At 41.2% G+C, this 14,034-nt stretch overlaps 1 protein-coding gene and 1 long non-coding RNA gene across 5 annotated transcripts in view; one reads left to right on the top strand and one right to left on the bottom strand.

Annotated features, from left to right (window-relative positions):
- Window positions 1–14,034, top strand: part of gcgra (glucagon receptor a) — a 42,559-nt gene that overhangs the window by 27,004 nt on the left and 1,521 nt on the right. The window contains exons 1-14 of one of the 4 annotated variants that reach the window (XM_025064204.1): window positions 2,588–2,740; window positions 4,373–4,521; window positions 5,179–5,275; window positions 6,137–6,244; window positions 7,064–7,158; window positions 7,260–7,354; window positions 7,586–7,775; window positions 8,513–8,672; window positions 9,068–9,128; window positions 9,818–9,887; window positions 12,133–12,221; window positions 12,542–12,686; window positions 13,832–13,873; window positions 13,957–14,034. The exon at window positions 13,957–14,034 is cut by the window's right edge and continues 1,521 nt beyond it. In XM_025064204.1, the coding sequence (XP_024919972.1) occupies window positions 4,468–4,521; window positions 5,179–5,275; window positions 6,137–6,244; window positions 7,064–7,158; window positions 7,260–7,354; window positions 7,586–7,775; window positions 8,513–8,672; window positions 9,068–9,128; window positions 9,818–9,887; window positions 12,133–12,221; window positions 12,542–12,686; window positions 13,832–13,873; window positions 13,957–14,034 (1,284 nt within the window). In that variant the 5' untranslated portion in view covers window positions 2,588–2,740; window positions 4,373–4,467. The other 3 variants (XM_025064205.1, XM_025064206.1, XM_025064203.1) reach the window with 3 other exon arrangements.
- On the bottom strand, window positions 1,399–2,511 carry LOC112488370 (uncharacterized). Its single transcript, XR_003052344.1, has 3 exons — window positions 2,263–2,511; window positions 1,918–2,049; window positions 1,399–1,778 (listed from the first exon to the last, which is right to left on the bottom strand). It is a non-coding gene; the product is annotated as an uncharacterized LOC112488370 (long non-coding RNA).

Below are 14,034 nucleotides of genomic sequence, written 5' to 3'. Positions count from 1 at the left end.
TGTTACAGCCAACTTCCTGTTGAGTCATTTCAACATGAAACTGTGATTGAAGTGAAATGTGTTCCAGCATCTGGTGGGTGATTAGAACTGTTCTTTCATTTTCATTTTCAAATTGTCAAATAAATATTAAATCCCTCTTAGAGACCAGATGAGAAAAACCCCTGCTCTGCCCAGACTGGTCTGAGCTGAAGTCAAAGCCTCCACAAACAACAGCGTTGGCTGTTGAGGTGGTTTTTTAAGCTCAAGTTGCTGAAGTGAAACATAAATTCACTCTGTGTAAATGACCCTGTACTGGAGCAACAACTAGTGGAAGTGAATGTCACTTTGCTCATGTGTTAACGCCAGGTATCGTTGAAAGTGCAAAAACACACATCTTGAATATTCCCTCCTTCACTGGAGCAGAATGTCATTTTATTGGGTTCCTAGTGGGGTCGTGTTCCTGTTGCCTGGAAAGTTGGATGAACATTTGTTCAGTCATTTCAATTTACTTTCCTATAAACTCACACAGACATGGTGGAGGTGATAACTGTGGAGGATTAGTTTGGTCATGCAGAGTTCAGTGCACAGGTTCAACTCAACAGCGAATGTCGCCACACTACGATGCGTCGCTGCAGTATCCTGCCCTGTTTAACCCTTATTACATGGACGGTTATTCCCCCCCGGGGCAACAGACATGTGTGCTTTACTTCCTTCAATTGAAACAGTTGCTTTATTTTCAATTTATTGCAATTCCATTTGGACAACACTTTCAGATATGAACTGCTGGACCTCTGGAGTTTTATTTTTTTGCTTCAGTTTCTCTCAGTTTGAAACATTGCATGATAAATTGTTGCTCAAGGGCATTTTCTGCTCTGGACGGTTATTGTCTTTTCTGAGAGGTTTGTTTTTAATCTGTTTTTTTGTTTTCTTTTTTTCCCCCTGTTCCCTGCATTCGTGCACGCTTGCTCCACCCCTGTAATGTTATTTGTCAGACATTGTAATCAAATGAAAGGTAAGTACTCTCCAACAAACAACAATAATTGTTAGTGGTCCTTGCATGGAGCCAGCCAACGTGCACTCGAACACAGCACATTTCTTTATTGTTTTGTCTGGACGTACAGGGAATCGTCGTCGTTTTGTTTTCGTTGGTCTTTTTCAACATATCCTGACCAAGAAAACAATTTAACAAACAAATATATGAAAAACTATCATTTGATTTGAATTAAAAATGGCCTCATATTGTCAAAATATTAGGATTTTGGGGTAAAGTCAAAATAATCAGGTTAAGATTTGCATTTGTTCAAAAGCCGGGAAAAAAGAGAGGGGAAAAAAAATTTAGTAAAAGAAAAATCATAATCAAGAAGAAAACTAAAAATTACAAAATTACAGTGTGTCATGAAGAGACTCTTCATTATTTAGATCAGAGCTGCAGCCGTTTAGCCTTTCAGGATTAGAAGTCATATTAACTGTGTAGCGCCTTTGGATCTAATGTACATCATGGATATGAGAAGTTCCTGGGACACAGATATGTGAAACAAAGACTCCCTTCATATTGGACATGTTCACAGGCAGAAATAAAAGTAAGAAACGTCAGAGGAAACTGACCGAAACCTTGTAGGAAGTCCTCTGGCGGCGCCAGCGTGATTCTCAGCCATCGTGTCACCTCTTAAATCAGATGTGCAGCGACGTTGCTAAAAGCTCCAGGTTATTTCTTGGAACTGGAAGCTGGGAGGGTTTAGAAACACATGTTCCAGCGGGGGCTTGGTTGACCTGGACGAGCAGAGCAGTTCACAGCTGCACTGGAAACATAATACAAAATAAACGGAAAAAATGTCAAAATTTACACGACCAATTAACCTCATACTTCCTGTCTTATTTACTTTATTACTTTAATTCTGTATTCAAAAAAAGGCTGTCTGTGGTGTCAAAGAAACATACTGTGTTGTTTGAGACAAAACTTTACTCAGGGTTGGTCTGGTCAACCTCCCAGGCTTCCCAGTTGTTCGTTATTTCCCGGAATCCATGTTCATGGTCGAGAACGCTTCAGCTTTGGTTTTTTTGTTGTTGTTTCTGTTGACAAACAAAGACGACATTATTATAAAGTGTTAGTTGGTTTTTCATTAAAGGTGAGACAGTTTCAGCTGCTCGGCTTTAGGTGAGGAATTCTTCTTCTTCTTCAGTTCTTGTAGTCAGTGACAGTAAAGGTGTGGTCTGTGCTCATGGCAACTAATAAATGAACTTGTATTCAAATCAATTCAACCTCTAAACATTTAGTTCACTCACTTTTGGCATCAAGGTTTAACCTTCTCTAATGCACTGAAAAGAGCTGTATGTTGCAAGGTATTAAAAAAAAAGAAAAAACACCACCCTACTATCTGACAAATGCTGACACGAAGTGGGTCAGGGGTCATGGTGGGTTGAGTAACAGTGTTTTTTTTTTCTCCAACTAATTTTGGCTTTTTCTCTCTCTCCTTTTTGTCTCTCCCTCCTGCTGTCTGGTTAATAATTGCTGCTACTCTGTGCTTAGTTGCATAAGGCGTCACGCAGGAGGATAAGGGGCAAGAGAGAGAGAGAGAGAGAGGATGAGGGAGAACTGGGGCGGGGGAGAGAGAGAGAGAGAGAGAGAAGAAGGGGAAACCCTTGGAAAACACGCTCTAAGCATGTGACATGTGCACTGCCACACGAGTGTCAGTCTCTGGTCCGCGTCCGTGCTCGTGAGAACACGATGGGTTCACTGACCGCGGTCGGCTCCTCTTCTACGGTAAGACCTAACGTATCAGCTGTAGTTGTAGTTTGGTTTAGAGAGAGCCTGAAGTTCACTCAAGTTCACTGGACGTGGTTTAGACCTTGTTTTTGTTCACGTTCTGTGAAGCAGAACTGCAGCTGTACATGGAGACGTGGTTTGGCTTAAATCGGACTTATAAATGAGCCGTAGCCTGTTGTTTGTTGCTGCGAAGGGCGGCCCCGACTGACAGTGGTGTGTGTCTGTATCTGGAAGTCCACGGTGCAGGAAACTCAGTGATGTGGTCTCAGCTGGACTGGTCCTGAACTGATGTCAGACTTGACAAGAGTATCTTGGATCCCGTAGGCGCCCGAGGCAATCAGCCAGTGTGTACTGCAGCTAATGGTAACTGCATCCTGTGGTCATTATGTTGAACAGGCCATTAGGAAAATATGGGCCTTTGTTTTAGATATGATCTAGAGTCTGTCTTGTAGAGTTGTGTAGAGCAGGGACAGCACACAGACTGAGGCAGAAACCTCCTGGAGGTCTGTTGACTTGTCCATTCAAGACACAACAACAAAAATCAACAATCAACCTTTCACTGATCTGACAAACAAATGCTTCAGCCAGTAAACAAAAGAAATCACAGCCTCTTTCTCCACCTCTTCCTCCTCCCCGCTACGAGACTGGAACAGAATGGAATTTGAAACGTTTTAGCCAAAAATGTATCCATGGTCAAGGTGTTTTTTGCAGAAACGTTTCAGATTTCGTTCCGTTCTCCGGCTTCAAACGAACCTGCAGCGGGAGATCGTGCAGCGTCGGTCGATGCGCAGGTGAGTGACCCTCAGCTCACACCGATACACACTCAGCCCAACACCGGCGGGATGTGAGCTGCAGGTGGAGAGCAGCCAACACTGAGTCAGTGAGCGAGTGCAGCTGTTTGACTGATGAGACCAACAGCATTTCCTGCAGGTTTAGGCACTCTGGACTATTATTATCCAGACTGGTCTTCTCTAAGGACTTGGTCGGAGGCCAAAGAGGAGCAGGGCTGCACAGATTAATCCATTACTGTCATCTTTTTTAATATCCTTTTTGTGTCTCTTTGATTGAATAGGTATTATTCCAATTTCAGATTCTTAAAGTTGAACGGTGGGCGAGTACTCTCAAAAGTACTTCATGGATCACATACTTCAACTAAATGCAAGAATAACTGTCTGGTTCACCGAGTGTGAAAACAAACACCGAGTCCTTGTGTTTATTGTAAATCGAATGGCAATGTTTTGTCATCTTTGAAAAGTGTATAAAAGGTTTTGGAAACACGGATCGAGGCTGTGTTTTGATTGGCCGTCCATTCTGCTGCGGTGTTCACCTTCACATCTCCTCTCTGTGTGAATAAATGTGCAGAATGGAAAATGATCTGCTCAGTCTCAGCAGACGACGACGTCTCGGTTGCACCTATTTTAACCGGCCATTTTTTCAAGGGTTTCGGTCACACTGAAGTTTTTCACTCATTCTTCATGAGCTCAGATCTTGGTGTAATTGAAGCTGTGATTGATACGACCCAGGCTCTTCCTGTTGTTAGCCCACTCTTCCTGGCTCTTCCTGGCACAGATGAGAAGTAATCCTGTCTCCACTGAGCTTCACTAAAGTGTGTGTCTTTGTGTCACTCAGGCAGTGGGTTGTGTGTAGATAAGCCCACCTTATGAGGTGAAAACTCCTCGCCGTCCTTCACGATTTCCACCCAGCACCGACAGCAGGATAAAGGGATGTCACGGCTGTTCCTTCTTCTGGCAATGGTCCTCGTCTCCTGCAGCGTCCAGGTGGGTCCTGAGGAAATGTCCAAGCTGAAACTGTCCAGAGAGTCAAACTGTCCAAGCCCAAACAGACTGTTCCATTACACAATGAATCACTCATTTCAGGCTACAGCACACACCCTCCCCCTCCCCCCCCCACCCCACCCCATACTGACTGTTAGATGATTGACCGTGTTCCCAGCTTGTTGATAGGTTGTTTACGGCACCTGTGAAGTGAAACTAGTGGATACCATTTAGGGTTTTGTCTTTGGGACATTTGTTGAGCCTCACATAGTTGACATTGTTCTGGTCCACATGTTACACACGCCACACCAACTGTAGAACTAATGGACGGTTAATTTATTATGTTGATTTAAGTCACCACTGTTTTTAAAGTAAGTCTTTGGTAGAGGACAGAGTGAGGGTGACAGAGAGAACAAGTGAGAGAATATCCGTTAAAAAAAGGAGAAGAACCGAATTATGATGATGAACTTCCAACTCACCCCTGGTGGTCAATTAGGGTTAGGATTTCCTTTTGCCTTTATAGTCTAGATAGATAGATTTTTATTAATCCCTTTAAGAAATTTAGAAATGCTCAGAAATACATGTACAAATGCAGGGTGGGAGAGTGTGATCTGTGTCTGAAAGCTTGTTGACATTGAACTTGCTCTACTGTCTCTTCAGGTGTCTCCTGCTGCTACCCTGGACAAGCTGAAGGAGAGTCTGAGGCTGTACATGGAGGAGTGTGAACTGAACAACAGCCGCGACGCACTGAGCACCGGTGAGCTAAAGATTCTGATGTAAATCATTGACGACAGTGGTCCATATTCCTGTCAGGGCTTAAAATACACATGATGACAGGGTGTGACAGGGCAGGTGAGGGTTAGTCATGATTAGTCATGTTTGGAGTTCTCTTCATTAAAATAATTGTCTTTCCTAAATATGTGAAGAAATGTGAAAAAATACAGAACATCTGCACTAAAACTGGATGTTTCTTTGTTATAGTGTTGGTGAACTTCAGTCACTACTGTGTGTCTGTTCTGTGATTTGTAGAATGTGTCGAGAGTTGCTTTCAAGAGTGGGAGAAACTGTAGTACGGAGAAAAAACCTGCATAAACAGAGATAGAACACACAGAATGTAGCTAACAGATACAACTGAGGGTCTATCCAGTCATCGTCTGCTGTTAGGCAGGAGTCTGAACCCTCCCTGCACCTCGTTGCCCCATCAAAGACACTATAAAATCTGGTCTTAGTATAGTCCCAAGTGAATCTGATTGATATAACATGGAGAGGAATCCGAGTTTTGCCCTGTAGAGGAGACAGATCTCATTAATATCTGCACCGGTCCCACCAACTGATCACTTTACTCTTCCACTCTCTCACGCCCCCTCCCTGTCACCACGTAAGCATCCCAGTTAATAATCAGGTGCAGACGAGACGGCATCAGCCCCTCCCCCACCCCCGTTCACCAGCATCCTTTACATCCCTCACAGAGAACATGAAAGGTGTTCTGTAATCTAAAGGTCCTACATAAAGGAAAAAAGATGGACTAATGATTGGCAGCAGCCATCACTTCAAAGAAGTACACATGAGAGAAAAACTCCTCTTACTTTTCATGTTTTTCTTTTTTTGAACCCATCAGACCTGGTGTGCAACAGGACGTTTGACAACTACGCCTGCTGGCCCGATGGAATTCCAAACTCCACAGTCAGTGTTCCATGTCCATGGTATCTGCCGTGGCACCATGAAGGTAGCATGACACATGACGTGTTGAATGTAAACATGGCCTGAAAAGATTAAAGGTCACTAAATATATATATACATACATACAGCTGAGGATGACAGCTGTCCAATACCCATATATTTTCCATTGAAGTGTGTCTTTGTCTTTCAATCCCTTTGTGTGTGTGTGGTGTGTTTTGGAAACACGCCTGCATGTGTGTAGGTCTATGAGGAAGTGAAGCTCAGTTTTCTCAGTGGAATTTAATGATATAAAACATTAACGATTTATGTAGTGTAGTGTAGTGCAGCATATATTTTTAATTCATTTATAACAGCTCTAAATGGGTGAGACTGGATTTAGAAATACATTGATAAGTATTTAGGAGCAATGCATTTTATATGGTCTCTGGTTTGTATTGAGAAATTTATTCAGTTTTCAAAACAAACCTTTAGTTTTTATATCACGACATAAACAGTTTAAATTTCAATGCCAGTATAAAACACTTATTTATCATTTTTATATCGCAATAAACAACCCCAAATACTCCATGTACGTCTTTGTCACTTATATATGACATACTTCAAACGTACATTCAAAACAACTTAATGTTACATCATTTGTTTTTATTTCACCTATTTTTATTAAACATTTTTAATATGATACTAAATCTTGAATTGACGGCGAGACCATCCATAGGAGTCATGATGCAGTTAAAGCAGTGGGAATCACACTTTCACACGTTTATTTTTTTATGCAGTATTTGGAATTAAAGTGGGCATTATTAAACCCCCTGGTGGTTGATAATGACCAATTAATCCTCAAACGGGCCTGTGTTTGTGTTTACAGTTCAGCATGGAAGGGTCTATCAGGAATGTGACGCTAACGGCCTGTGGATGACATCAAAAAATACCAGTGAGTGTGACTCCAACAATCCAAGTCAGGTAAGAACCACTCATCAATCACTGTTCAAAATGGACAGAACACACCCTAATATTATTATATATTTTTAAAAATGAAGTATATTTTCTGTCCAATTATGCAGCAGTACTACGGCCATATTCGAATCATGTACACAGTGGGCTACTCCTTATCACTGGTGGCGTTGGTATTGGCTCTTGGCATCCTCATATTCTTCAGGTATGAACTCTCAGCTACTCTGTGAGTACACATCACTTAAAACCCATTTATAGAAACACAGTGAATTCTCAAAATTACAGTTCCAGTTGACTCCACAGTGGAGTCAGCATTAAACAAAGCATGAAGTGTAAATAATGTGACAGTGGTGGAGTCAAAGCCTGACTCCGGTTCACATGAAGCCAAACAAAAGTCATCATCCTGTGGAGCTCACTGCTGCCTCTTTCTCATTAGAAAACTGCACTGCATGAGGAACAACATCCACATGAATCTGTTTGCCTCTTTTATCCTGCGAGCGCTGTCCATCCTCATCAAAGATGCTCTGCTGGTGGCCAACATCACGTCGCAGGAGCTCAGCAGGGACCAGGAGCCTGGATTCTCCAGGGCATCAATGCCTCCGGTGGAGCTGCTGGTCAACAACGAGGTCAGTGTGCGTGAACTGCAGCTAAATTATCAGCTATAAAAAGACCCAAAAATGTCTCTACTGAGGAAACGTACATAAATAGACTGGGGAAATTTAGGCATTTACCAGAGCTACACACATTAGAGGAACAAACCACTGCACTGATGTTCACAAAATGTTTACTGCCATAACATTTAAAAATCATAACAAGCAAGACGGGCTCCACTATCCTTACGTCATGATGTAGGCATTTATCTCTCTGAAAATGAAAGCAATTTTTATGGAAAACATATTTTGTTAAAAGTTTCTTTGTGCCTGGAAATAATTAGAGTATTTTCTTCTTGGACAGCAGCGTCCTTGAAATATATGAAAATGTGGCCACATGGTTGGCTAGTGATAAGTAATATTGCCTCACAGCAAGAAGGTCACTGGGTCACGTCCTAGCATGTGGCCAGAGTCTCCAAGATTGACTTTGCTGTTGAAATTGAGTCTGACTGGTGGTTTGTTCCAACATGTGGCCCAACCCCGAAATTTTTTCTAGAAGATGATTCAAAACAAGTTTTTTACTTTGACCACAGAAGTTTTTACACGTTTGTGATGTGAATAGTCGGAGCATCGCAGCTGCAAAAGTCAAGGTTGTTGCTAACATCTGTTGACCTGCGTCCTGGAGGCAGAGAGTGTTTGGGTATAAGGCAAATGTCTAACACATGGTGCAGCTGAAGGCATTTTTTTGAAGTGAACTCGTTCCTGTTTTGCAGATAACAGTTAGCTGTCGGATCGCCGTGGTCATGATGCAGTACAGTATCATGGCCAACACCTACTGGCTGCTGGTGGAAGGCATCTACCTCCACAACCTGCTGGTCATTACTGTGTTTACAGAGAGGAATTACTTCAAGATCTACCTTTGCATCGGCTGGGGTGAGTTTACGAAAACCAAGAGCAACGACTCCTACTTTAAAAAAGCAATGCACATTCAGCAGAGGTTCCTGTTCTTGGCCCAGGCTAGTGGTTCTGAAACTTTTTTATCATTTCCCACTTTGAACAAGTGGCGATTATCAAGTCCCAGCAGTGGGGCCCATCCCACACTTTGAGAAACCCTCTGAGAGCCTAGGAAAAGAGGTTTCTTCTGACCTTTTCACTACAATATGAACTCTTTTATTCAGTTCTGAACTGAAAAGTCTTCCTGGATTAACAGTTACACCTCCACCAAACACTGACAACTATGTACTGTAAAGCAGATTTTTACAACTTATTTGGAAATGTGTGTTTTTTTAATTTAAAGTTGATTAATCTATTTCTCCTTCATTTTTCAGGCACACCCTTAATATTCCTCGTACCCTGGGTGATCGCTAAATATCTGTATGAAAACCAACAGTAAGTCCCACAGTCTCTTGTCTCTCAACACTGTACACCCTCGTGTTAGTTATGTATTTGGACAAGCTTGGTTCCACTGTGTAGATAAGTCGGCTACAACGGCAGCACAGGCCAGATGGTCTTTCTCCTTTACAAATGAATGTTAATACAGAGAAGTTCATGGTCAAACACTACATGAGGAAAAGCATTTTATCATCAGCAGGACGCCAAATATGGAAACCGTGGCGCTGCAGCAGTCGCGTTTGCATATTTATAATATTCCCCCCATAACCCTAACGCCCAAAATCGCTGTTACGTATTCTGTAACAGGTCTAACATATACACATGGGCAGCAGATAATAAAGTGCAATGGATTACAAGGCTCAACTTTGTTAAACACAGACACGCGGAGAGTTAGGTGCAGTACTCTTCTCCACCAGTTGGAGGACACTTTTCATATTGAGTCAGAGCAGTGGTTCCCGACCTTTTTTGGCTTGTGACCCTATTTTGACACCACAAATTTCTGGCGCCCACTTAAGACTTTTTTTTTCTATAATTCATTTTTGACCATGTTCATCTGTTCAATTTTTAAATCGATTACAATACAATAACATTTGAATTCTAAACTAATGAAGAGAAGAATGTATTCATGCAGTGATTTCCATCTTAAAAATGAGGCTGATTCCCACTGATGTGCTTCACTGTCCTAGGTGCTGGGGACAGAACATAAACATGAATTACTGGTGGATCATCCGCTCCCCCATTCTGCTGGCAGTTGTGGTAATGATCCTGTCTCTTACTGTGTGTTGTCTGCACTGTAAGCATTTTAGTAAACATTCTTAGCCCACCTGTTCTTAGAACTGTTGTTTAGAACGTTTAACACAAGGCACCAGGACCAATTATTTTCTCCTGAACCACTTTCCTATGGTTGGTTAAATATCTGACATCTCAGAAATTTTGCTTGGTCAACATAAAGTCCTGAGCTGGAGCTTCATCTGGATTCATCAACTTTTATTTTTCCTCTGTCATTATATAAATATTTTCAACACTTACTGAACCAGATAAATTAGGAACTGGTGCTTATTATGTAAACTTTGGGTATTGATAGCATTTTTTACATCAATTACCAAAATAAAAAAATAAAAAAATCAGGAAAACAATGTTAATTAAACCAGCATCAATCTTTTTAAAGTGTTAAAGGAGACTTCACAGTCTAACACTGTCTGGCCGTTCTGCTGTATGGGCACTATCGACTACATGCCCCTAAATTGGAGCATAACTCTTGTGTCCCAGACAACAAGTCAGTGGAGCATAATTGAACGTGACAGTGGACAGAAATGCCGAGGTCATGTTGTTTAAGGTCTGGCAACAGCACATATACTGTAGGCAGGACACACCCACCGTCTGCAGCTGCTTGTCACTGGAAGATTGAAGAACTGTAAAAATTATTTGGGAATTATAATGTGTTAACTGTCAATCTTTCTTTACTTTTATTTTTTTAAAACATTATTGCCATGTGCAGTCAGAGGAGAATTGATACACTCAGCACTCACACTGTCAGGTTAGGGGACTTGTATGGACAAGGTTAGAAAGCTGTACAATAAGTCTTCTTTGTTCCTTATATGTGAGAATTAAAAATATATCTGTGATGACATGCGTTTGCCAAAAGCCATGTTTACTGGAGCTCCTCCACTTGGCCCCGCCCTAACACTTATTTTCCCATTCACTCGGGGGTTGCTGTAATATTAAACAGCCCTTATTTATTCATGAAGCACAGAGAAATGCTGTTGCTTATGGCTTAACCACCTGAGTCATGAATCAAGAGTCAGAATATTTGAGGTGAAAGAAAGATTTCTTTTTGCACCTGTGTTGAGGCATTTACCGGTGTGTGTGCTCTGCAAAGGTCACTCTCGAGACATTGTAGAAGTCAATTTGTCAGTGCTCCTATGTCAGGTCAATTACACAGCCATGCCGGCGTTTTCCATGCATTAATCATCCTGCTAAGTGGCTGGTATCTCACAGGAATTCCTGTGTTTGAGTTGTTACATAGATGGGAGGTCTGCTTCCCATTTTACTGTTTCCCTCCAGTGTGTGTATACGTGTGTGTGTATGTGTGTGTGCAAAAGAGGGAGACCTCCCCCATTTAAATAATTACCAACACTTACTATACACACATACCTTACATACCAGTATTTTTACCCACATTATAACCCTAACCTTTTGCGGCCCTGTACGACACATTGTAAACTGACCTGAAAACACCAGGCGTTCACAGTGTGCATAAATCAGGTGTGTGATTAGAATTGAACTAGAATTGAATTCAGAAAAAGTCAAGAGAGAACAATTAACAGAAAAAGCCAGCGACACAGCTAACAGACAAGAACAACTGTTTTAGCCGTGACAACAAAACAAATTATAACTTTGACAAAATCTAAACTTTGCTTTGACATCTGTTCACATCCAGATGCTAATGATAAAAAAATGTAAATTGTGAAAAGTTAGACAAAGAGAGCAGTACTAAATATACTGCAGTACTAAATGTAGTCCAGAGGAGCTAATAGAAAGCCTAAAGCTAACATGGCAACACAACACAACACCCCTAACTAACCCCCTAATAAAGACTTATTTGACCAGGTAAAAGGCTTATGGATTAGAGTGTTATTCAAGGCATAGAGACAGAAAAATCAGAAAATAACTCCACTTAGGAATCCATCTCTGTTTTCCTCTGTCAAGTCTCTCGCCTGTAAATTACCCATAATGACATAGTTGTAAATACAAAGGTCACATCATTAGTGATTTACATCAGCAGAACCCCACTGCTTTTCCAAATGCCAGATGAATATAAAGTCTCTAATGCTAACTAGCTCTAGTGTCACAGATCAATAAACAATGTATACATTTTTTATTCGTACACAATTTGAAATATTGTTGTGTTTTTGTATGTGGCAGTACATTTGGTAAAAGAAAATTGTGTCTGAAATACGTACAACCATATGGCTAATACTCCTGTGTTTGTTCTTCACAGATCAACTTCCTAATTTTTATTCACATTATTAAAATCCTTGTCTCCAAACTGCGGGCTCATCAGATGAGATACACAGATTATAAAATAAGGTAAGTACAAAAACAACTTTTTATGGCCCAGAAGATTGTCTCAGGAATTAATATGGTTTAACTGGATTATACCAGTTTAGTCCAGTACTAGTTGAGGACATTTTGTACGCAAAACATTGTCTGTTTTTGAACCTGACAGCTGGTTCATTTGACAAAAACACTTTAGTTAGTTAGTTAGTTAGTTGGTTAGTGAGTTACTTTTCTCTGGTTTAAATGTTTAATTGCTGAGTGTTTACACCTGAATGATGGACATGTAGATGTAATACTACTGTCCTCTGTCTTATATCTCATATCTGTTCGGTGTATTCCCTCATTCCCAGGTTGGCTAAGTCCACTCTAACCTTGATCCCACTACTGGGGATTCATCAGGTGGTCTTCATCTTTGTGACAGATGAATCCACCAAGACCACCATCAGCCTGCGCCTCACCAAGCTCTTCATTGACCTTTTCTTCTCATCATTCCAGGTTAGACTTTGACTTAAAGCAGAAACTTTGGTTTTAACAAACATGTGCATAAAAAACTCTGAGAAATCAGAAAAAAAAACACACCACAAATGTAAACCTAGCTGACACTGTGTTTTTTTACACAAATCTCCACAATAAAACTAAAAGGAGTTCAGAAGGCTGAGGCACCGTGGTACCCTGTGTTTATGAATGTGTCAGGAAGGATTACATGAATTTAATGTGTGCTGTCTACACTGCTGACTGTCTGACATGATGACAGTTAGCATTTTGCCACTGGGGACACAGAAGACATGTGTGGAGATTACAATCATCCAACGGAGGAATGGCCCTGAGGACAGTAGTGGGGTGGGAGAGGAGGACGTAGGAGGGACTCTCAAAGTCACAGCTGACTATAGTTGAAGGATGAAGGGAGACCTGACGGAGCTTGTTGGTGTTGTTTCTGCTGATTTTAAGTAAACAGGTTAAACTTTTGTTGGCTGAAATTTTTTAAATTACTGAAAAAAATGTATATTAATATCTAAATCATCATTTATAGACGTACTGACCTGTTTATCATGTCTTACTACTCAGGCTCGCAAGGAATATGTGTTATTGACTTATAAACATAAACTGGACTTCACAAACTTTCTTACAGCTTGTCAGCACAGGGCAGTTTTGGGATCACTCTTCAGATCGGAGCTAGTTGGCTATAGCATTAGAGATTTTATTTATCAATTTGAAAGCTGATTTCTATACTGACGATAACATAATTTGTCTCCAATTTTTGTGGGGGTGGGAGGTGGGAGGGCCCACAGAGTGATGTAGATGTACATCAGTGTATCTGAATGTAAGGTTGCATGGAGAGAACAGTGTCTGACAGGAGTCTGACTAAGTGGCACTGTCATTAATGTCATTATGTCCATGATGTTTACTGAGGTCGTGACAGCAGTGGGACATAATTGACAGCACAACATGGTCCGGCTCCTGTTGTATGATCCATCTGTCAATCATATGCAGTGAGCAATCACATTTGACCTCAGATTTTACTCTTCCCACTGGCTTTTGTCTTGCCCAGTTATTTATATGGTCCATGGGGCTATGCTACAATGCCAAGAAGCTATGACCTAGCGTTAGGGGTTAATGTGTTGTGCTGTGTGTGTCCACAGGGTCTCTTGGTGGCGATCTTGTACTGCTTTGTCAACAAAGAAGTGAGTATTTAATTCAAACCAAGGAGATCTTTTTTCTCGTGTCACATTCTTTCCAAAATACTGTTGTCTTGGCTTCCACCCAGGTGCAATCAGAAATCCTGAAGAAGTGGAAGCGTTGGAAACTTGGCAGAAACATCGAGGAAGAATATCGGCACACCTAC

This window comes from Cynoglossus semilaevis, chromosome 17 (genome assembly GCF_000523025.1).
Source record: "Cynoglossus semilaevis isolate Cse_v1.0 chromosome 17, Cse_v1.0, whole genome shotgun sequence".
Taxonomy (NCBI): domain Eukaryota; kingdom Metazoa; phylum Chordata; class Actinopteri; order Pleuronectiformes; family Cynoglossidae; genus Cynoglossus; species Cynoglossus semilaevis.
The sequence above is the reverse complement of the archived record's forward strand: the minus strand, read 5'-3'. Positions and strand labels throughout refer to the sequence as shown.